Raw genomic sequence first — 24,551 nt, forward strand, 5'->3', positions numbered from 1 at the left:
CTTATTATCTCTCTGTTGATCTAGCATATTTGCGCTTGAGGAAAACTTAAATCTTTGCACTATTAGCCCGATTATTATTTTTATCCTAACTCGTGATATTTTTTAATATTTCACTAGCAGCCTAGAAGAACTATGAAGTATTTGAACAAATTAAATTATTTTTCAGAAAATATTTTAATTTGTTTTTATCAAGTAGAAACACTACTATATAAATTATAAACTGAAATAAATGTCATATACTAAGAAAAAGTGACCAAGGCCTCCAGTGCCCCAGGCTGGAATCGAACCAGCGTCCTCTGCTATCGCGGCAGGTGCCTGAACCACTCGGCCACCGGGCCACAGCGACATTAGTCAAATTTTCCAAGTATATGCACTTCCTACTGAAGGCTTGTGGCGCCCCCTGGCCATCTCTAAGGTAGAACAGTATGGTTCGAACCTTCTATCTGGATTTTCTTAGTATATGACATTTATTTCAGTTTATAGCCTAGAAGAAGTTTTCAAGAATGTAGCGTTTACCTGGGAGGTTAGGGGCATAATAGCCGGTGATATGAGGATATCAAACCTTCGTTTCGCCAAAGATATTGTTATTTTTGTACCTTCTACAACTACACCTAGACCATTAGCTCTAACTCTAAGATCTGAGCAAAGCAGGTTGGACTTCAAATGAATCGTGCAAAGATTCAAGTCCAACAGCGAAAAAAAACACGTGAGATATTTATGACATCACATGTTTCAATGCAATGCATGCCGCTACGTGCTCCACGTTTTGCAACAAGTACCTACAGCTATCATGTTGCACTATCATTAGTTGGCATAGGTCAGTTTCTACACGATTAGATTACAATCATTTCGCCGATTAAACAAATGACAAATACATACATTCGCTTATCAAGTGATTATGATTATTTTCGCATAATTATTCTTTAAGTTTGGACTTTGGTTGTTAACATTCATTTGACATTGCAACAAGGTAACCAAATAAAAAGTTTAATAGATAATTACGTGTTATAAGCATAATGTTCATTTAAATATTCAGGTCGTATTTGCATTAAGAAGATAATGGTAGTTAAGTGGTAAGGATTGCGAAACTTCTAATGTTGTGACCCGTGTTGAACCCAAAAAGTCAAATAACATTACTCATTATGTGCGCACTATTCGGTGAATTATTAATATGCGTTTAGAGACCGGTTTAGGTTCTTCACGTTTACAAGAATTGATAAAATCTAAAGAGCATAAGGAAAAAACGGTGACCTATCCATGTTCTGATAAACTTCCGAATTTTTATTTGTCAAGTTGGATTTTCAAAGACACATTATGAAGAAACAAAAGGCGTTCGGATAAATGAGTGCTTGGCAGAAATCGGACAAAAATTTCTTCACAACTTCGTTATATTTTTCATCGATAGTTTATTTTTTTTAGTCACGTTTTAACGAGGTTGTTTCTTTCCCAGAGCCATATAGTTCCGGGAGGAATTCTCAGCAAGTCATGTCATAGGACCAGTCCACAGGCACCTGGTATAACAATTTCTGTAAACGTCTGCAAAGTTGTGTCTGCTTAGAAATAAGCTAATCACATTCACAATTGTTTAAGATATGTGTATAACATATCGTTATTCAGGTGTTTCTGACTTCCTTGGGATTAGTCACGCCCACATCAAAGTTCAGTGAACCGCCGATTATATATGTCGCACAATAAATAATAATTGCAGTTGGCTAACGACCTCAACATTCAACATTAAGGATGTATTTTAAGAAATTGTTATTTAATTGCATATACTGTTAATCTTAACCCCATTATGCCGAAATATATTTCAGGCGCCTTTTATTATAAAACCTATTACTTAAAATAGCAATTAGACGGTGTGGTAAACAAGTAATTTAAAGTGGATTAACGTATTATTGGGTGGCCATATACACTTAGAGGCTTTTACATCGTGAACAGGGACTAGGAATATTTTTTTCTCAAACATGCAATGAAATATTGATGTTATGTTCCTTATAATAGGCTGCGAAGTATGACGTTTCAGGTGCGGCTAGGACAAAAGGTCGTTAATGGAATTTCATACACATCTTGCAGGCCTAAGCCGGCAAAGTCCTCTTTTTAGGGTTCCGTACCCAAAGGGTAAAACGGGACCCTATTACTAAGACTTCGCTGTCCGTCCGTCCGTCCGTCCGTCTGTCACCAGGCTGTATCTCACGAACCGTGATAGCTAGACAGTTGAAATTTTCACAGATGATGTATTTCTGTTGCCGCTATAACAACAAATACTAAAAACAGAATAAAATAAAGATTTAAATGGGGCTCCCATACAACAAACGTGATTTTTGACCAAAGTTAAGCAACGTCGGGAGTGGTCAATACTTGGATGGGTGACCGTTTTTTTTTTGCTTTTTTTTCGTTTTTTTTTTTGCATTATGGTACGGAACCCTTCGTGCGCGAGTCCGACTCGCACTTGCCCGGTTTTTAATTTTCATTTCACAGATATTTGTGACACAGCATCGTGGCATTCATCCATTAAAAAAAACTAGAGGCAGTATTTGCTTTATGGTTCGTAATGACACTCTGCCACTACGCCTATAAAAAAAAATTAGCGGTAAAAAGGTCTACTCAAACACGCGTAGTTATATTTTTTAAATTGTTATGGAGGTAAAGTTGAAAAATATTCATTCTGTTTTATTGGATTTATGGTGCGTTGTTAATTTTTTGACTTTAATATGAGTTCCGACGAAATAATGAAATTAATATTAATTGTAATCGTAGGCGTTGGAATTGGCAGCGTAAGCAGAATTGATTTTAATAACTTGCTGCCTCTGCCGCCAAGTCAAAGACGAAGTATGTATATGGTTGCTTATGGCAATTTTATTATTTGAGAAACTAAGAAAAATGGCTTACAGTTTATTAGAAACAGTTTTGTGGCATATTTTAAATGAATGTAACTACAAATTCGTCAACACTGTGGCAATTATACTTATTTACTCCGTGCATAAAGCAACGATGTATGTGAAACATGATATCAACATGAAAGACTATGTAAACTTATGTGACGAAAACGACAGTCAGACGGATACAAGGCGAAAAAATCAAAGATACATGAAAATATACGGGTAGTAAAAATACACGACTCGTGTAAAACATACGCGTGATAATGATATAGGTACGTGTTGGTTATATTTTGGGTGTACTTTACTTTTAGTTTTTTCTATAAGTAAATAAAACTTGGGTTTCGTGGATTTTTTATTTTATTTATTTCATTGCATGTTTGAGAAAAGCACTATACATACCTCGGCGGGAAATGGGGTTGCCCGCGCTCAGACCTATCCGTATCTATATGTCTTCGGCCGGCAACCCCTTTCGTCCCGGCCTCTGTAGTAATGTACTATTAGTCCAATATTTGGGTGTCCATTTTTTTCGGTTTACAATAATTAATAGAATTGATTTCTCTTGCGGTGCCTGCAAAGTGAAGTACCTCATAATAGTTAAGATAGAATGGAGAACCCAAAATCATTATTGGATCAGAAACTAAGCTACGCGGAGTCGTAGCTACAATAGCCGACCAAACGGCCATGTCTGGAATTATGTGTAATATGTTTTTATAAGGAAAAAACCTTAGGAATATACCTTTTCTAATTGTAATATCGATATGGAATTGTAAATAGCACTGCGATGACTTTATTTGTCGCAGCGAACGGGCAAGGTTATCACTCTCACGCTCACATTCGTAATTTCGTATCGGCTTGTTTGTGTTTTTAAACTTTTTAACTACCTTTCTACAATACATAAAATGTCCGATGCATTCGTCGTAATTTTCCGTCGGTGGTCCGATTCGTAAAAAATTAAACCTTTAAAATGCGTAATTCGTCAATTTTGACAATCGACCAGCGTTAATTCGAGACAGCATCGGTTAATGATGCAGTTGGACCGGTATGGCGGTACAGTCGGCGGGAAACTAAATTCCTTGGCATAAAGGGCTCTATTACGAGGGCGGTAAGACGGCATTGTCGGCGGATTTGTGACGCTGGCTGTATCAGGTCGTCATAAAAAGTTGCTGCAAGCCGGAGTTGAGTGGCATTCCAATTGCTTCGCTAGTTGATTGCTCTTGAGAACCAGTGTAAGACCTTTCTCCCGTCACGTAAGGATCTGTAAGCTGGTTGGTTAAACTAGTCGATTCGCCCATCGTTCTCGTAAAGGGAATGTCCCAAGCCCTTTTTGAAAAACGATCTTGACGAGGTCATTATTTATTACAAAAGCTCATGATGATAGGACGGTGTATTTTATTTTCCCCGGAGCACGCGAACGCTCGTTTTTTGGCAGCGGCCGATTTCTGAGAAAGATTACATTTGGAACCTAAGTACCTGATTGTTTTCCGGTCAATCACCCTTATGCGGTTTATTACATATTACGGTAACGATTAATTTTGTTTGCGACTCGCGATATTCGCTGTTAATAATGACTACACGGAATCCGGATATCATTGATCATGACGTTAATGAAATTATTCGGTAAGTAATTTTCTATAGTATGGATTTATGGAAATTATACCATAGGTGTCATACAGATAATAATTTCTAGAATGTCAGTCAGTTCAAGCCAATATAGGTATTCTTTATTCTGTCTTTATCTCACAACACCGTTGAATTATTTTTGAAATTTGAAGATTTCCCGAAGGGCAGTCGTTAGTTTAATGTATAAAGCGGCAGACCGGGCTACGTGGCGTACCTTGGGAGAGGCCAATGTCCAGCAGTGTACTGCACCGGGCTGATGATGATGGTGATGATGAGTCGTTAGTTTGTATCCTGTCTGGTACTATATATCTAATTTCTTCGGAATAAAATGTAATTACCGCTCGCACTGCATCGAGGAATTTAGCCCATTTCCCGTCCGTGAATTGAAGACAATTCACCTCTCGGACATATGACGTATTTGTTTCCAGTCTTCCCTGAATGTCCCTGATGGAAAAAGTTGTTCACTCACCTCATTACTTTCTTTACTAGTTGATTCACCTTTTCTTGGATGTAATGTTTTTGCATTTCGTTCTGCTTGCTCCTCACGCCCAAAGCATGCATGCAAACTAATAAGTTGGCAATTATATAACAAGTAGGGTTTACCACCAAAATTGAAATTAGAATTCGCACTCTTGCGACATTCGAGTGACATAGCAGATAGATATTTTATTAAATTTAAAGTTCGCGATAACCCTCTAGTATCTCAAAGGAGGCGCGGTTTGGAAACTTATGCAGTGAACCCTTCATATAACAATGTTTAAACTGCACTCTAGACAAGTGCACTGGCTCACGTGATGGCAATTTGTCCGTGGGTTGAACGCACGCCAATTATAGCCCTATTAGATAAACTACTACACAGACGTATCTTAGCAGACCACGCATGGTATATTATAGGCAGCTGGTTTTCCTGTACGGATGTCATGGTCGTATTTGCCTACGTGACAGCTTGATAATGGGATAATTGCAGTGCCTGTCTCTTTCAATCGCGTGGTGTTAAAAAGTGACACTTATTTTATCACGTGCATAAATCCATCTATCATGGCTTCTGGGTATTATCCTAGAAAGAAAAGTCTACGTTTGCTTGAACAAAGTATATAAACAAATAAACACATTAACAAACTAATACAAACAACTTAACAGATTAAAGTCTAATAAGTAAGAGAAAAAGGGCCTACACTTCACCGTTCTAATTACCATCTCAGGTAGGTCAGATGACTGACTAGGTACAAGCACAGATAGAGTCCACGGAATATGATAGAGTCCATGGAATATTATAGAGTCGATTCAAAGTGATACTCGATAATTTGTTGAGCCTTAACATTGTTGTTTCTTTGGGCTGTAATGTAACGGCATTTTATAGCGTTGTCATTATCGAGTTATGTATAAATTAAGCTGTTTAGGGTATTGACGGGAACCAAAACTTCAGAAAATAAATGAATCTGATGTATGACCCCAGAGAGAGGGGAGCATTATGGTCTAATTGTAGCATCAACATGTCTTAATCGCCATAGTAAGCTCTAAGTGGATTAGCGTTTAGCACAAAACAAAAAACTACAGACATATATGTCTGGACTAGATGCTAGCATGGCGTTTACTGCAATTCCTACAGCATTCCCGCACTAAACAAGATAGAAAAAGCTATCATTAAACCACGCTAGCACCCCAAAGGTTACTTAACATAATTGCCATTTAAAATTTACTACATCATCAGCGATTAAGGCTTCCTTGAATTCAAAGCCTGCTTCATTCGAGTTTTTATACCTGCTCGTTATATCCTGTGCTATATAAGGAGCGTGGTTATTAGGTCTTGAAAGTTATGAGACTTCGACAAAGCTTGTGATAAGTATGGTATGAAAGTGATCAATGATTATTGTACTAACATTACTTTTAATAAATATACAAATTATACAAAAGTCATACGATTCTTGCATATTCTTCTTTAACTGAACGTTTGCTTAAGAATAGGCCTCTTTTCTTGACAAACGTAACTTCGATGTATTAAGTATTCGATTAAGTTTTCTGGAACAAATAATTTTTAATAGGTAGCCTAAGTACATCAAAAATGCCTAAAATGCCGAAGTACATCAAATACCGAAGGGCTATTTCCTCTTGGTTTTTGCTTGTAAAGAAATTTTCATACAAATTAACCTGTTGTCATTATCCGTGAGTCAATCTGCCCCTGTAACTATGGAGGCCAATTCAAACTTAGGTACATTGTGAATTCCTCGATCCAGGCGGTCTCCAAAACTATATTCTTAAATGGACTTCTAAACTTCTAAGAATCCGAACTTATTGAAATAAAGATGAAATTCTGAAATAATCTTGAAATAATCTCCCGACTCCTGTAAACCGAGAAAAGGATATACAATAACGATATACATTAGCCGACGCCGAAATGGCCGCTAGAGAAGAAATGAAACCATTGGAAATTTAGCTCACCGCACTGGAAGCTGTTAGGACTTCTGGCGGAGCGCTCCCTTCCCTCGAGCAGGAGCCACTCTGCAAAGAACCAAAACATGGTTAAGAACAAACCCACAATTTCATTTGTACTCACTCAGTGGAGCATCCGAAGGGCTCAAACTGCTTCCACCTTTCCGACCACCATGGCGAATATGTGGTCTTACCACAAATTGGGCTCTTCCGAGCGAGTGTCCCCAGAGGGGATCTCAAATCAAATGTGCATGTCATTGTCGAATGACCTTGAGTCAATCTGCCCCTGTAACTATGGAGGCCAATTCAAACTTAGGTACATTGTGAATTCCTCGATCCAGGCGGTCTCCAAAACTATATTCTTAAATGGACTTCTAAACTTCTAAGAATCCGAACTTATTGAAATAAAGATGAAATTCTGAAATAATCTTGAAATAATCTCCCGACTCCTGTAAACCGAGAAAAGGATATACAATAACGATATACATTAGCCGACGCCGAAATGGCCGCTAGAGAAGAAATGAAACCATTGGAAATTTAGCTCACCGCACTGGAAGCTGTTAGGACTTCTGGCGGAGCGCTCCCTTCCCTCGAGCAGGAGCCACTCTGCAAAGAACCAAAACCTGGTTAAGAACAAACCCACAATTTCATTTGTACTCACTCAGTGGAGCATCCGAAGGGCTCAAACTGCTTCCACCTTTCCGACCACCATGGCGAATATGTGGTCTTACCACAAATTGGGCTCTTCCGAGCGAGTGTCCCCAGAGGGGATCTCAAATCAAATGTGCATGTCATTGTCGAATGACCTCCTCCAATATGGAGTGCAATAGGGCTTAAACAAAAGGTAGGGTGGCAGTCCCCTGAAGACACAAATCCTTCGAAAATTCTGACTGAATTATTTAGACAAATTCACTCCTGAGCCTAAGAAATATATTTTTATCATTAAATCTAATAGGGTTTCATTCCAGAGCCACTTTGTAAGTCTGTAATTTCTATGTTTTGTTTTAAGTACATCAAAATTATTTTTTACCTAAAAAAACATACCTAAATCATACAAAGTTTTCCTGGAGTGACAATATAAATATCTCAAGTTTTAATTATTTTTACTCATATGACAACCCCGACAACAGATAAGCATCAAGAGGTGCATCTGAATGCAACAGATTATGCATAGAAGTGCAATCATTCTAGTTTGTTTCGGACACTGTTAAAACCGTTGAAGTAAGAAAAGGTATTTTCCTTTTAATTATCAATCATCTCAATAATATTTAATATAAATTTAGAAAAATGTACTACGTTACAGTGCCAAGACATGTACGAGCAAGTACGAGCTAAATGCATACGCGACTGATATCATTTAGATAATGTCGGCTGTAATCGGAGAAGCGCGAGACGAGACAATGAAGAGCGAAACCAGAAGGGAGCAGCATGTACACTCTCGTTCTCAGCTTGTCTCGGGGTCTCTCGACGAGTGTGTACGGCCCGCATAACAATATCTGGGAGACCGTGCTTTGATCGGAAAACATATAAAAACTCAAAAATGCGCGTTTTACCAGAGATAAGATCTAGAAGAAGAAGATCGATTTGTCGCCCCCGAAAACCCCCATATAGCAAATATGATCGAAATCGTTAGAGCCGTTTCTGAGATCCCCGAAATATATATACCTATATATCTATTAAATAAACAAGAATTGCTCGTTTAAAGGTATTAGATTTTGATGTCACAATTTAAGTTTGTATTGGTGTCTATGTCGCATGTTTGCAGCGCGATTAATACGAGATGGCGCGTGTTCTGCGACCGATGCGCACGCGTCTCGGTAATCACTATCACGTAATCTGATTCAATATCTGTTGTGTTGTGAGAGCGCATGTGATCGTTGTTTGTTATCAAAGTAACTAAGGCAATAGAAACAGGTATCGTCTGAATTATGAAAATCTTTCGGATCTATTATAAATTAGATCTACGAAGTTTGCTTCACATCTATAACATATCTTTTAACGTTGATATTACAATAAATATATAAATATACAGGCACATAATTGACATGATGCAAAAGTTAAGACGCTAGACTAGATGAAGATGAAGATGGGCTTTAAATTGGGCGTTCAAACACATACTTATCATTATTTCTTCAAAGAACTTTAAAAAATGGGTTTATCTTCTTTAGTTACACTTGAAATATCAAAAACTTTCACGATATTCATTCATAATGCCAGAATTCCTGCCATGCCATGATAAGATTTACGAGCCTATCTGTCATTTGTTTTTTCCCAAAAATTCCCATGTCACCCCAAAATTCCCATGTAAGCCCAATAATTGCCATGTAACCTCAAAAATTCCCATGTGTTTCTGAAGACACAAAGTTCGAGAAATCTATTTATGTAATTTTTCTTTGTCTCCAGCGATCACCATTGGCATCAGGGTGATCGGACCAGCCTTGGGCTTCCTGCTAGGAGCTCTTTGCACCAGGGTTTACGTGGATCCCCTCACCGATCCCGGCTACGATTCCAGTGACCCGCGATGGGTCGGAGCTTGGTGGCTTGGTAAGTTCATGTTTTCTCTTAGTAATTTTCCATCGATATACATGTAAGAGATGCCTCAACCTCACTGTCCAAGGCTCTAGATCACGCGGCCGCGGTAGGCCTAAGAAGCGCTGGCCGGACCTCGTGATAGCGGACATGGAAGAGAACAATCTCACACCTGAGGATGCCGAAGACCGGCCAAAGTGGAGAAGATTGAGTATGAAGGCTAGGCTAGGCCGCTAGGCCGGGAAAACGCTAGGTCGAAGAAGAAAGAGAAGAAGATACATGTAGGTAACAAAGCTTGCTTGCGCCTCCAAAATCCCCTGTACCAGGGTGTACGTTTTTCTGGCACGGAGTGCCTAAAACTCCAGCGACCTAGGTAGAGTGGTTTGAGTCAGTGTTACACATCGTTACACCTAGGTACTAAACATAAATATCTTCGGTCAGATAGTCGTTTTAAACATACTTAACATATGTTTAGCGTATTTTCTAGGGTCTAGAATACAGTGTTAAAGTATATGTAGAACTGAAAAAGGCTAGCAGGCAGACAAGGGAGATACTTGATGTGAAATATATACTATTTAATTTATATTTCACAGAGAGAGATAAAGCTATAAATTTGTATTCGTAATAAATAAATTTATAGTTCTCCATTACATCTGTGTATTTATGTTTAGCATTGGAGCATTTAAATCGTAAACATCATACATACGAATGTAAATCTCATTATCATTAATTACCGATATTATTATAAAAACCAATTATAAGGTTAAATCTTGACACGAATCCATAATTACTTGAGTACCAGATTTTAACAAATAAATTTGGCACGAACTGTTAGAAGGTTCTCAAGATTCGCAAATTTTTATACATCACAGATCTTTTAGAGTTGGAGAAGTCTAGATAACTTTCATTACCAATCTAACTATCGTTTTTTTGTAATTAATAACTAATACATAATTGTAACTAGTTTCTATGCTACGTAACATCACAAATAATCACAATGAATACGTCTGATATGATGAAGTAGTTACACTAATTAAACTGTCTTGCAAGTCAGCCTCGTAATACACTGCATCACGCTAATGCATCAATAATTTCGATACTTTGTATACTCAATTGTTATATTTAATTCCAATCTTAACATGGAGATAATAAAGTTTATTTTCCCTAATCAATGTAGAAGAGATGGGAAATTGAGATTAGTAATACTGGACGGATATACCGATTATGTTCGACCACATAATGTAATGCTGAGTATCCTAAGTGCTGTCTTCGCATAAGTCTGTTATAGTCCAGTTATTATTATGACTTCGTAAAGAAGCCTACGTTTATTCACTACTCGTATTTAGGGTAACTGTAGATGTTCAATAGCTGTTTAGTGAGAACTATGTCAATAGCAAACAGTCAATGCGATTCCAGTCCAAAAAGAGTCAGTCAGAAGCACTGTGACTACTGATTACCTTGCCTTACGGTAAGCGTAACCCCCATTTGCCAAATACCATGTTCAAATGTTAAAAATAGACAAACGTTCAGTTCAGAATAAGAAAATCTAGGTCCAGGTAGCCACAAGTATGAGCCACGGCATTCCATCGCGGAACTGCCATCTACCGTTACAAACGTCGCTTGCGCAGATTTTGCGCGCAAAATCCACGAAGAAAGCACGCGCGTGACCCGTTTGCCAAGGCGATGCGTGTGCCGCACCACGCTTGAAACACATGCGGGTTTTAAACTGATGTCCCTTCTTGTTCAAGGAACAAACGTCATAATCGTTTAACTTTCATTAAAAAAATGCCAATGCAAACGTGGCAGAGTGTTAGAAAACTGTATTCGTGCCCGGACTGGCAATAAAGTGAATTTGCGAATACGCATTGAATGGTTTCTGAGTATTTCCTTATTGTTCTATTTCGCTAGGTGAGTTCATGAATGGAGTGCTGAATTCTGATTAGTTTTTTTCGGAGCACACATGGAATGGCTCGTTTCATTATGTATAATTTGAATTAGAATCGTAAGACACATCCCAAGTAACACAAAAGTAGATGAATATTGTTTGAATAATAGAGCATGCCGTACTGTAAGCTGTATAAGGTAGCTGTATATCGTCTGTATAAGCGCTAGTACAGACGTTATACAGAAGGTTTGGGCGCAAAGTGGGCAGTGCCCACGCCGCTTACATCTGAATAACAGTAATGTAATAGCTGTATAAGTGTGTACCCACACATTGAATCGCTGAATAACACTTGTATAGAAGCTGTCAAAAGCTTCTATACCGCTTTTAAACCAAAGTTATCCAGCTTTGTACACAATGCATCAGTTATTCACACGTTATGAAGCTTTTGGTTCCAAAGTGCATTTTTACAGAAAATATATTCAGATATTTGTGTTAAATCAATGATTTGTTTTCCATTTTAATTTGTGAACTCGTGTCAAAGTGTAGTTTGGGAATAGTTGAACCCCGGACAATAGAACTTGTAGAACCTAATATATTAGGCTGCCGAAAATTCTACTAGTAGTACATAACTACATAAAGGTCTTTAATTGATTTGTAAATATCTATTTCACATACAAACCTTCGTGAACAGAATATTGTATGACAGAAAATAAAATCAATCAATTATTTCAAGCCGTGTCCGCAAATTACTTAAGCTTGCAAAATCTCTCATGTTATGGGACATATAGACCGTGTCGCAACGCAATCGACTACTTTAACCTCCCCTCAATCACAACCAATTGCAGTAATTGCTTCTCCGAAAGGGCTAGCCGGGGCAGTCTGGCTCTTTGTCCGACTTGCGTCGCTTATTGATAATTTATCGCGATTTATTACAGTCGTAACAACTTTATTGTCATGCATGCAAAAGGGTATTTAAGAACGAGTTGGGGTAGGCGGCCATAACAGACCACGTAAAAGGCAGCATCTATATTTGCCCTCACTGCTGTCGCTTCGTTGAGAAGAGCTGTGCTTTTATTCTTTTGGTTGACCATAGGATTGTCCACACCTCTGCTTACAACTATCACTGACGACTATCACGGCTTGATTGAAATATCAAAAGTCCTAACGCCAAGGTATTGACCCACACCTACTTATTTTTGGCGAGTAACATGTCCTGAAAGTCAGCCAAACAGTCGCAATAACGGACAGGTGGAAAAATAATGTCTAGGATGCTGTTGCCAAACTTAACCTTACGCAAATCCGCGTATAAAAAAATACCGAGCAATTAAAATCTTAGTAGGAGTTGCATAGTGTAGCCGGTGGAACTTCAACGTGTCGATACTATCGACCCGCGTGGTTTTCCCGGAGCGCTGTATTTCCACGCGACTTTCGCTTTTTCTCGTCACGGCGAACGCACGCTCGTTATGAAACGCACGCTTACATCACGCCACGTCACCAACTAAAATAACTAGCGGTCACGGCCAAGGCTGCCTCACAATTGCCCGGCCGTAGCAAGAGGATTTGGTGGGACGCGACAACCGTCATGCCTACTTTTACTTTTAAACCGGTCTTGCCTCTAACACTCGGCACATTTCTAAGTGTACAATTATTGATGCGACGCTGTTTAACACTGATTAACGTAAACAATATCCTATCGTGTAGTACTTTATGTCTAGCGAACGCCCTTGACTCAGCGGCGACCGGGCGACCTTGTGAGCGCGAATGTTTTCTGTTTGTATGGCTTGGTTAGACGTATTGCTAGTATATCTAGGTATCGGAATTATTTCGTACGGCGGTAGATTAGCGCAATTCGTCTCGGCTTGTGGCGTCTCGTGGACCGTGAACTGTTGTCTGTTTCAAGGGTTGACACTCGCTCTTTCTAAACTTTATACTTAATATTAAATACCAAACTTCAAATATTATACCTTGAACCTCTACTATACATAAACTAAATTATATCTACAATTCATTAATACACACTTAGTAATCTTTTAGGAATAGCTTGTTTCGTTTTTAGACATTTTAATTGTGTTAGTTAGCACCCCTGACCGAGACCTTGGTAGGAATGGTAGGCCTCTGACCTAACGTTTCGGACAGTCTGTTTCACACATCAGACGATAATTGCCATAATTAGATATGCCTCAACTGTTGATAATTTCTACAACACACAATGATTCCCGTACAAGAATTTAGCTTTGTATCTATTTGCACGAAATTTTAGCAGAATTTTTTGGCAACTTTGATTTCCTGTGCGAATCATTTATCCGTAGCACCCAATACCGACATGTTAAAATTTTTAGAATTAACATAGGCTTCGTAATGGAAGGTTATGTTAAGCTCTCGTTGTGGCATATTTACCGTAAAGTTGAATGATCTTTTTTTTTGGTCTGTTACCTTCCGTGATTATTTCTCACTTGATGGTCTCATCGGAAGATCAGCGCTGGAAGTCGCCAGCAATATGCTAAGATGGGGCCATTTCGTGACACTTTATTTTTCACAGTTTTTTCTATGTACATATGTCTATTGTCTGTGTGTTTACGAATAAATAACTATTCTATTCTATATGATAGTAAATGGGCTAATGTGGAATGAGAGTGGGAGTTTCCTCCTTAGATAAAATCCAAACGTTACCTACCAGTCCTACAATTAAATTAAATAGTCTAGATAGAAGAAGGAATACCTATAAATAATTTTATAGGTGATTGCATTTTATTTTCAAAATTATAAAAATAATTTTTCATTTTATTAAAAACTTCAGAGTCCTTTACAAATTTATATAAAATGCTCGAAATGTTTATTGAGTCAGAAAATGAATGTACAGTCACCTGCACTAATATGTTACTCTTCGAAGGCCGTAAAAATAATGTGACACGCTCTTATCGCTCTACGGATAAGATCGTGTCAGATATTTTTGCGGCCTTCGTCGTGTAACATATTATTACGGGTGACTGTACCAATCGGTCTCAGGTCACTATAATGAGATTAATGAGACGTCCAAAACACTAGAATAATGACCGATAAATATTTTCGAAGCTCGATGCTTTTCGAATTTTATTTATATTTTTACATCGATTTCGAAGATTAAACAAGCAGCCATTCCATGGGAGCAACGAGATCGGCATCAAAAATGTAGATTTGCTTCAAAACATTTAAAATTAGGGGTTCTTCATTAGGTCTGCAAGCCCACCTAAAACAACAGAGGCCTCTTTTTAATAACAGGCCTCTTATGTGGACGCGAGACGACGACGGAATTATGCAAATGTACACAAGTCTAGACATCCGGCACTTGCTCGGCTACTCTACAAGATCATGACCAAAAACGGAGATATGTTTGAATACGTGGATGTTCGAGTTGTTTATGTAATCTCCTAGGCTAAGAGTGCAAGTTACCCCAATTGAAGTAACAATAAAGTCGTGAGATATCTTCAATAAAAATTAAAAAGAAATTATTTTTTATAATTAGATTACCTATCCAATCTGGCTTGCACTGTAAATTAGTTTAGTATGTGGTTCGTGTAGAAGCAAAGTCAGCAACATTCACTTTTTTACCTGTGGTTCTACATCTCGTATAACCAAGAACTGCGAAATTGTAGATTGATAGTCTTAGAAAGTTACGTATCAATTGTGCACTTCTCGAATATACTTATATATTTTTATAAATCGATTTAACGAGAGTTAATAATAAGTACATCTCAGGCCTTTGGACACCGTCTTTAGTATGCTGTATCCAAAGACTAGGAATCCTCCAGACGGAGTTTAGAGCAATTATTTCATGAAACCGATGCTGCCAAAAATACGGGGGTGCGGGAGACGAGGTGAGCGAGGTCCCGTGCCGTGATTGGTCCGTTCAAAGACACGGACGTCACACAAAGACACTTTCGACTCGAAAATGGAGTAAAACTACCGTATGTGTGGCAGAGGGGGTAGAGCTACTATCTACTACTACAACTAGAACTCAGTCTGGAGGATGTCTTGTCTGTGTCTGTATCATATATTGCCCACTTTTGGTATCTATGTAAACATCTCGTTTAAGTCGTAAAATTGTCTGTTTCCAGGGATGGTGTTCATAGCGGGGTTCATCGTGATCCTGTCGGCGCTTATGTTCTTCTTCCCGAAGCAGATTCGGCAGGAGCCTATCCCTGTCATCAGGAAGAGCAAGGAAAAGAGCAAGCCATTCTTCAAAGGTATAGGTTCTTATAAGTCTTCTGTGACATCTGTTTACTAGCGTGGAGTGGAGTTTATTCTCATTTAGTCACATCGCGACAGTCCACCGCAGTCCGCAATGCAATCCCAGGTAGCTCGCGGTTTTACCCTCAGTTGGATATTATACCAAGATAACATTTATCAAAAAAAGAAATAGAAAAATGACACGCTAACTTTGCACAATCTTGGCAGTAAGAATGCATATATACAAATACATAGCCTATCAGCTCCTTACTTGACGTAGCACTTGGCATGAAAACTTAGCGTGATCCGATTCTATACTTAGACCGATACAAAGCGATGTAATAGAATTATGCATCCTTCAAATATGCTAATCCAACATACGAATCTTTTGTAGAATCTGTCTCAATTGTCATGGCTCTCAAATCACTTGAAAGTGCTAAACTACTATCAATAATTCCAGATTTCTTCGCCACAATAAAGCGTCAGCTGACAAACGACATCCTAATGTGGCGGACCGCTTCATCTGTACTCCACCTCATGCCGATCTCTGGGGTCTACAGCTTCCTGCCCAAGTACTTGGAGAAGCAGTTCCGATTGCCCACGCACGACGCTAACCTAGTCTCGGGTGAGGTACTATGACGAATCGTGTCGTCTGCAACTCTGTTACAACAATGCTAGAAGCTATATCTTGGTAGAATGTCGCTTTTACGTTACAGCATTTTATGAAAGGCTTTAAGGTAAGGACAAACTGAGTTACGTTACGTTGCGTACGTGGGCTCAGTTGGTCCCTCAACGTATGCAATGCATTATGAAATCTGGACCCTGAAATTTGAATGCTTAGAAACATACTTGTCATGCGTATGTTTAAGCATACAATTTTCAGGGTCCACTTTTCATAACAAATTTCAGGGTCCAGATTTTATCATTGTACACGTTGCGTTGCGTGGTCCCAGTTGTTTGTCTCTACCTTTAGAGTGCGTCGAACATAACTCTGCATCGACTTGGCGAGCAACATAGTGTGGAAACGCTAACTTAAAAGTATTTTTTTTAATATAACGTTAATATTGAGGCCTTTTACACTTTGTCGCTGCTAAGTCAGCGCAGAGTCAAACGGAATTCAAGAAGCAAAAAAAATTGTTAAAAAACAACAAGGAAGGATTAAATACAGTCGAGAGTGACTGTCTGACACTTAATTGGAAGCTCGTGTATGGTTACATATCAGAATACCGAAAATTTATTTACCTATTGTTGAATCACCTATGCTCGATTCACCTATTTTTAAATTACCTAACGATCATTTTACCTAAACATTGACTGACCTAAGTTTATAATACCTAAACTCAATTAACCTAATGGACGAAACACCTAATGAACGTTTTACCTAATGCACATTTTACCTAACGTACGTTTTACCTAAAGCTATTATACCTAATGCATGAAACACCTAAAGCTGACATACCTAATGGACGATCCACCTAAAGCTGATACACCTAATGAACGATATACCTAAAGTTGATTTACCTAATGGATAAAATACCTAAAACTATTATACCTAACGAACGAAATACCTAAAGTCGATATACCTAAAGGACGGAATACCTAAAATCGATATACCTAATGCATGTTATACCGAAAGTCGATATACCTAATGGACGATATGCCTAAAGTTGATTTACCTATTGAACGAAATACCTACCTAATATACCTAAAGTCGATATACCTAATGCACGAAATACCTAAGGCTGGTATATGTTTTAACGAACGAAATACCTATAGCTAATTTAATCTAAGATAATGCCTAACTACCTTCAAAAAGGTAGGCTACCTAAATTACATTCCAAAATTTGGGCCATAATAAACTCGAATATCTTCAATCAGGTGTGACTATTATTGAATGCCAGAGTTTCAAAGAAAATGTTTTAATAAAGTGATGGAAAAACTCAGACAACATCAGCAAAAAGAAAATTGGTATTAACAGTTTATTTCTTTATTAAGGGTTTGAACTTGTGGCCATAAATGTTGTAGTTAGATGTAGATGTAGATGTAGGGACGCCCGGCCGGAAGCAGGCGGGCTGTCGATCGCTTGTCGCTTTCATTCAGCCCAGTTCCCTGGAGTTGGAGCTGCAGGTTACTGTCCCGGCGGCATTCCCACACTATTCTCCTCAAGTCTTCTTGTTTTCCTGCAGAACAGAAGGACATCTTTGAGTTCGACGTCCTTTAGTTCGTTTTCTTTTAGTGTGTCTCTACCGAATGTATTATATCGCGGTGCCGCGTACATAGTACATTCTGATAGTAAGTGTAAGCTAGTCTTCTCCTTACCACAATGTGGACAGGAGGCGTCTCTACTAATTTCCGTTATCTTAAGGTGTTTGTTGAGAGTATTGTGACCTGTAATGATACCTGTCAATAGTCTCAGACTGCTCTTACCTAGTTTCAGAAGATACCTTGTTCTCCTGTGGTCTATACCTTTGATCATCATCTTCGACTGTCTGCATCCAGTCTCTTCTTCCCATTCTCTCTGTGCTTCCATCTCTTTTACCTTCTCTATGACTCCCTTCGTGACATCCGCTGACATAGGCAGAGCCGGTTCCGGACCTATGTATTCCGTCTCCGCCCCTATCCTCGCCAGCTCGTCTGCTTTCTCGTTTCCCGTTACTCCCTGGTGTCCTGGTACCCATGCCACCGTGACACTTCTTTGCTTGCCTATCAAGTTGAGCTCCTCTCGACATTCTCTCACGAGAGAGGAGGTAATTGATATTTTCTTTAGTGCCTTTAGTGCTGCCCGGCTGTCTGTGTATATTACGACAGCGCCCTCTTGTTTTACACTCTTCTTGATTATGCTTGCGCAGCGCGTTATAGCACATACCTCGGCTTGGAACACGCTAGCATATCTACCCAGTGGTACTGATACTTTCTCTCCCAGTTTGGGGATCACTATGCCCGCTCCTGCTAGTTTCGTCGAGCTTCTTCTTGAGCCATCCGTGAAGCAGATGGTCGTCGGGTGTCCGACTTCCACCTTTCAGTTGTCTCTGTCTCCTATATGTATTCTATATTTCTTGTCGAATATCTCCTGCCTCTTTATAAGGTCATTATTGGCCATCAACATTTCAAGTTTTGATAGTGCCTCTCTTTGTATCAGCGCGTGTCTCTTGTCCACGCAGCTTCCTCTCCATTCCTTGCATTCTTTCATTCTGTACCACTGTTCGGTGGCTCTTGTCTCTACCTCAATCCAATGTTGTAGTTAGGGTGATTCCAGGGTAGTAGGCCATAGTTTTTTTAGAACGCGATAAAAAAAATAAGTTTATATGTAATTAAAATAAATCTTTTTAATACAGTTGCTCAAGAAGTGCTAGTTTACGTAGCTGTTTAGCGTGCGGAAAGTTGGTTTTCGCGAACTAGTGCTTTTCACTTTCTCAATTTTTTTTAATTTATACTTGTTCCAATTCATGACTACTTATTGATGAGTGTTAATATTAGTTTCCTTTAAACGTCGTAATCAACATAAAAACCTACTGTTAATGTAAGAAAATATACATATTTCATATTTTATTACTTACCTCTTCATCATTATAACACGTTTATTTTTTAATATTGAATATTGAAAAACCGTTCTTAATAAGTTGTCTGAATGGAACGGAATAGCTGTCGAAACGCCTGTAAAGAAGAGGCGTTTTTTCTTACTGCATGTTTTAAGTTTCACATTCTAATTTATTTTTGACTGCGCATAAACATTATATGATTTAAACTATTTTTTGCTTTTTGTTTTAGAGTTTTTCATTTTAATCTGAATTCAATCAATAAATGTATAGATTTTATCATTTTTAATTTAATAATTTTATCATAGGTATCTATTAATTACGTATAATATTATTTTGATGTCTTTCCCATCACGGAACAATGGTGTTCCGGACCTTTGGGAGGCGTGCGCGGAGCCGAAGCCAACACGTAGGAGCCCTTTTGACACTTTAATGAAATGTAAGGGGTACACCGAGCGGAGGCTGCCCTTGCCCGTGTCATGGGACGCACGCAGAGGCAGCACCCGCCAGGGTGTAAGGACTATTGAGAGTTGATGGAATCTAAAATGAACTAGGTTATTGGGTGAAAGCGATGGACTAAGAACTGAGCTATGGGGTAAAAAACCGGACGCCTGCCTAATAAAACGGTATGCAATTTTATTTCCGGCAGACGGTGACTTGCCCTCACAAGATGGGCCCCCACAAAAAGCGACATCTAGGATGGCTCAAGGGCAACACCGGTGTGAGCGGCTCAGGGGTGTCGAGAGGTGTGCGCCGCTTTCTACCCAGTGGCTGTTAACAGCCACTGTACCAACTCGCGTCTTATGCATATTTCACTTCCACCCCTGGAGCTTATAGCTCTAACGACTCCACTCTGGCCGGCCGGCTAAGGCAAGCCAGAGGCAGAGAATCCTGATTTTTATTTAGATTTTTATTATTAATGCTATATTTACTTATATTATCTGCAATAAATGATTTTTTATAACGACTTTAGGTATTTCGTTCATTAGATACAGTCAACAGTAAAAATATGGGTGTAGCCAACTTATTCAAAAATATGTCCCATAGTTCTTAATTCGCTGACATAAGAGCTATGGGACATATTTTTGAAATGATTTGTGCACCCATATTCTTACAGTTGACTGTACCTAATAGGTATATCAACTTTATGTGTTACGTGCATTATAGGTACATATATTAACTTTAGGTATTTCGTTCAATAGGTAAATCAACTTTAGGGATATCGTACATTAGGTATATCGACTTTCGGTATTACGTGGATTAGGTATATCGAATTTAGGTATTCCGTTCTTTATGTATATCGACTTTAGGTATTTCGTTCGTTAGGTATAACAGTTTTAGGTATTTTATCCATTAGGTAAATCAACTTTAGGTATATCGTTCATTAGGTATATGAACTTTAGGTGGATCGTCCATAAGGTATGTCAGCTTTAGGTGTTTCATGTATTAGGTAAATCGGTTTTAGGTATTTCAAGCATTAGGTGTATCAAGTTTAGGTAGATCGACCATAGGTATTCTGAGCTTAGGTAAAACAATTATAGGTGAAACGTGCATTAGACAATTCGTTCATTATGAGCGTAGGTTAATAAACCATTAGGTGTTTAAAAAAATAGGTCAATCGAGCATAGGTGATTCGACATTAGGTAAATCAACTTTCGGTATTCTGATATGTAACCCTCGTGTATGAATCAATGCTAGTAAAAGTTTGCCAGTTTTTTTTTATTTCTATCTGAACAAAATGTGTGTATTACCTACTTTATTGAATATGACACATATTTAAATGATTGATGATTTACTCTGTGACCCATTGTCATATACAATTGAACAGCGTGTAAATTGGGCGATTGAGTAAAATTACTCCATGATGTAGTGTTAATATGACAATTCAGACACTGACCTCAAAACGCGAATGTTGCCTCTGTGTAAATAGGTACTGATACAAGCATTATGAATTTATAAGCCATGACGTTTTTGATTTTTACGTGTTCGGAATAAATAAATACTATGGGGTTAGTATCCATCTCCATTTTCAATAGATACCTATTATTTTATTTATTCCGTGGGAGCCGTAGATACTTAGTAGTAAGTGACGATATTTAAGCTCTAGAAATATTGCTCAATATTTCAACGCAATTAAAATGAAATTCGCAATTTATGGTCTGTTTAAGCTAACACAAGCTATTATACTTCGTAACTTTATTTTTATTAATTAATTACAGTGAGACGCCTCATTCTGCTCTCGTATGTTTCTTTTCTCTTAATGAATGTATTAATTATACAGGATATTGACTCTTGGAGACCCTATGCATCTCTAAGGATAACTTGATAAACTATATAATCTTATAGTTCTGACACCCAGACACATTTACACCTCTAAATATTATAGATTTTTTTTTGTGTTTTGTATCTGTATTTTTTATGTAATTCGACATTAAGAGACCATATACATCTCTTAGTAATTGTAATACGTTAGATTGAATTGTTAGTTTTATTTTATAAAATTGTTGATGTTATTATTTTTGCTTGTATGTAAATTCAATGATGACGTGTAAAAGTGCCCTTGTGGCCTATTTGCTGAATAAATGTTGATGTTTGATGATGTTTGATTGAATTTATGATTCAATTACATAGTACAAATAAAACATGGAATATTCAATTATGTAATATGTAGGTACATCTAAAAATGTAAGTAATTATACGTAATTTTGTGCGTTATACGGAAACAATACAGGGAAACAACAATACAATGAAATTAGTTGATGACAGGCGCTGTTATAGTGATAAAAAGATTTAGTATGATAAAGTGTTTGTGTAAGTGGGCATGTTACACTCGGTGCCGTGACCAGGATATTTTGTAAAGTCGTTGGCCACAAATTATCGCTAACTTTTCATGGGAAACAATGCAACATAGTGCTCTGCTTACCTATTCAAAGTTTAAAAATGCAGCGACTACAGTGGGCCGCACCATAAAAATCAATCTCATAAAGCTTTAGTTTTTATTGGCGGCGTTGTCACATTTGCTGCACCAAACCGTCTGTCACCGTTAAACTTTCGCAGAATTTTATTGTTTGGCAATTTTCATAATGGCCTGCTGACTGCTCAATCCGTCACTTATGGTTGGTGCAACTGGCCCTTAATCGCTGTAGACTTAACTTACAATTAGATGAACTCTAAGATCGGTAGGGTGTGTAGCGTGAGGTCCAGTTTCCAAAGCAGCCTGCACTGAGGCCGCTCGTATACGTTTGCATTTGTTTAACATGGACGCTGCGCCGAACGCGCCTTGCTGGTACAATCATCTAATGACTAATCAGTTTTCACGCTAAAAATGCAGGCATGTCATTTTATGAACACTTTTTATTCCAGGTTTGGGCGGTATTCTAGTCATGGGTCTGGGCATCATTACGTCGGGCGTGGTGATCCTGAAGCTGGTGCCGACCGCGCGGCAGGTCGCCGCGTGGACGGCGGCTACTGCTGCCATTTATAGCGCCGGTGAGCTTTAACACTTATGACACAAGGTTTATTTTTGTACAAATTGTTTATACCGATAAAGATCCGATGGGAACCAATTTCCTTAAACTCTTGTACTTTGAGTTCTAGGCAAGGCCTAGATTTTAGTTAGGATCTTCAAGTAGTTTCCGTTTTCTATAAGATAGACAAATGCTTTTGTTATATTTTTGGACAGTGTTTGGCTATTCGCCTGTAGGAAACTTAGAAGCAGAGGTAGGTACAGGTACAGAGTGTTTCATCTCACAGTTATTCAAAACTGCACCTAAAAGTTCTTGAAAAACCCTCATCGCCTCTTATTTGTGCTCAAAACGGCCTTTGCCTTAATTTAAGATAGTTTCCAGTTTAAGATCGCTTCGGATATATAAGCGCACGAAAAAAGCTTCTTTCAGGCTTGTCACACATCATCATATGATTCCAGGCATGGTGGTGCTAATGTTCGTAAGCTGCCCGGAAGAAAGCTACCGCGCGCTCAGCTCGGGTGTAACAGGAGCTGGCGGCAACCTGTCCTGCAGCGCGGCCTGCGCCTGCGACGGCGTCGCCTACAGCCCGGTGTGCGGCCAGGTGCGTTACACTCTCATATGCCGGCGGCCGATCGTGAAATCAGGCAGTTCATGAAATTCCTAGGCATATCGTGAATCGTGAAAATCGTTGTCTCGTTCCCTGAGTCGACTGTCATCCTTCGGCATCTGAAGCAACCTAACGAAACTATCCTACCTATCTATTGGTTTAATGTGACTACCGTCAAAACATTACACAAGAACTTTACGACCGGCCTGATTTAACGATCGGCCGCCGACATAATTATACAAAATTAACCCTTTGAATGCCACGCCTATCGTGTGCGGCGCGTCATCGTGAATCTTCTCGGAATGCAAGAAAGTTGATATTGGGCTGTACCTGTAGCCCCGCGATGGTGGAAGGGTTTAAGCACATAAAACGGTTGGGTGCCACTTTAGACCGCAAAACCGTCGTAACATTCATAAAATATATCTCTGACAACTGAAACAGGTTCCTATGAATCCTATACAAACTATTATTAAATAATATTTAATCCTGAAAACCACTAAATGTTGTATTTGAAGAAGTCGGGAAAAGACTGGAAATGAAATCCGAGAAAAGTATTATTCGATATAGAACTGAATACTTAGTTGTGAGTTATTGCCAGCACGTATTTATCACTAATGGTGGTATTCCATCTGTCCAAAATCTTTATCCAATGTGTATTTTGTCTTATATTTTGCTTAAATGAGAGATTGAGACGCACTGACATTGGAAATAGCAATTGAACAGGTGGAATACCACCCTAACTTATTTCAGCCTTCGTTTTACTTGCCAGTTGCCTTCTCATATCTTACCCCGTTACTTACATATATTGTTTGTTTCCAGGACGCCTACACGTACACATCGCCGTGCCAAGCGGGCTGCCTGGGCAGCGTGCAGGTGGACAACAGCACATGGCTGTACCACGGCTGCGGCTGCATCGCCAACAACGGCACCGCGGCCAAGCCCACCAGCGCGTGAGTTGCCAGATCACTTTACAGACGCCACATCGTCCCGTCCCCACAATGACGGTCGAATAGAACGCTCCATAGCAGTGGGGACTTGACAGCTTTCAAAGTGGAAAGGCGGATATTATAAATAAAGCCACTCAAGTAGGACAACAATATTAATATGTACACAGACTTATTTATTATACATAACTTAATTGGTTTATTAGAAAAAACGTAAATTATATCAACAAAATAAACTAGCCATTTTTTGGTTTTACACCAAAAAACTCTTTTTATTCACAGTTTTATGTATACCTACTGATGAGGAAGCGCTGGTGGCCTAGCGGTAAGAGCGTGCGACTTTCAATCCGGAGGTTGCGGGTTCGAACCCCGGCTCGTACCAATGAGTTTTTCGCAGCGTTTTTCGGAACTTATGTACGAAATATCATTTGATATTTACCAGTCG

At 38.8% G+C, this 24,551-nt stretch overlaps 1 protein-coding gene across 3 annotated transcripts in view; it reads left to right on the forward strand.

The window, feature by feature from the left end:
• LOC134790163 (solute carrier organic anion transporter family member 74D-like) overlaps positions 1 to 24,551 on the forward strand; it is a 72,864-nt gene that overhangs the window by 40,861 nt on the left and 7,452 nt on the right. For all 3 annotated transcript variants that reach the window (XM_063760976.1, XM_063760975.1, XM_063760974.1), the window contains exons 3-8: positions 9,336 to 9,476; positions 15,441 to 15,569; positions 16,013 to 16,177; positions 22,452 to 22,577; positions 23,014 to 23,156; positions 23,982 to 24,112. In XM_063760976.1, the coding sequence (XP_063617046.1) occupies positions 9,336 to 9,476; positions 15,441 to 15,569; positions 16,013 to 16,177; positions 22,452 to 22,577; positions 23,014 to 23,156; positions 23,982 to 24,112 (835 nt within the window). The remainder of the gene's footprint in view (positions 1 to 9,335; positions 9,477 to 15,440; positions 15,570 to 16,012; positions 16,178 to 22,451; positions 22,578 to 23,013; positions 23,157 to 23,981; positions 24,113 to 24,551) is intronic.

This window comes from Cydia splendana, chromosome 4, assembly GCF_910591565.1.
Source record: "Cydia splendana chromosome 4, ilCydSple1.2, whole genome shotgun sequence".
In the NCBI taxonomy this organism is placed as follows: Eukaryota; Metazoa; Arthropoda; class Insecta; order Lepidoptera; family Tortricidae; genus Cydia; species Cydia splendana.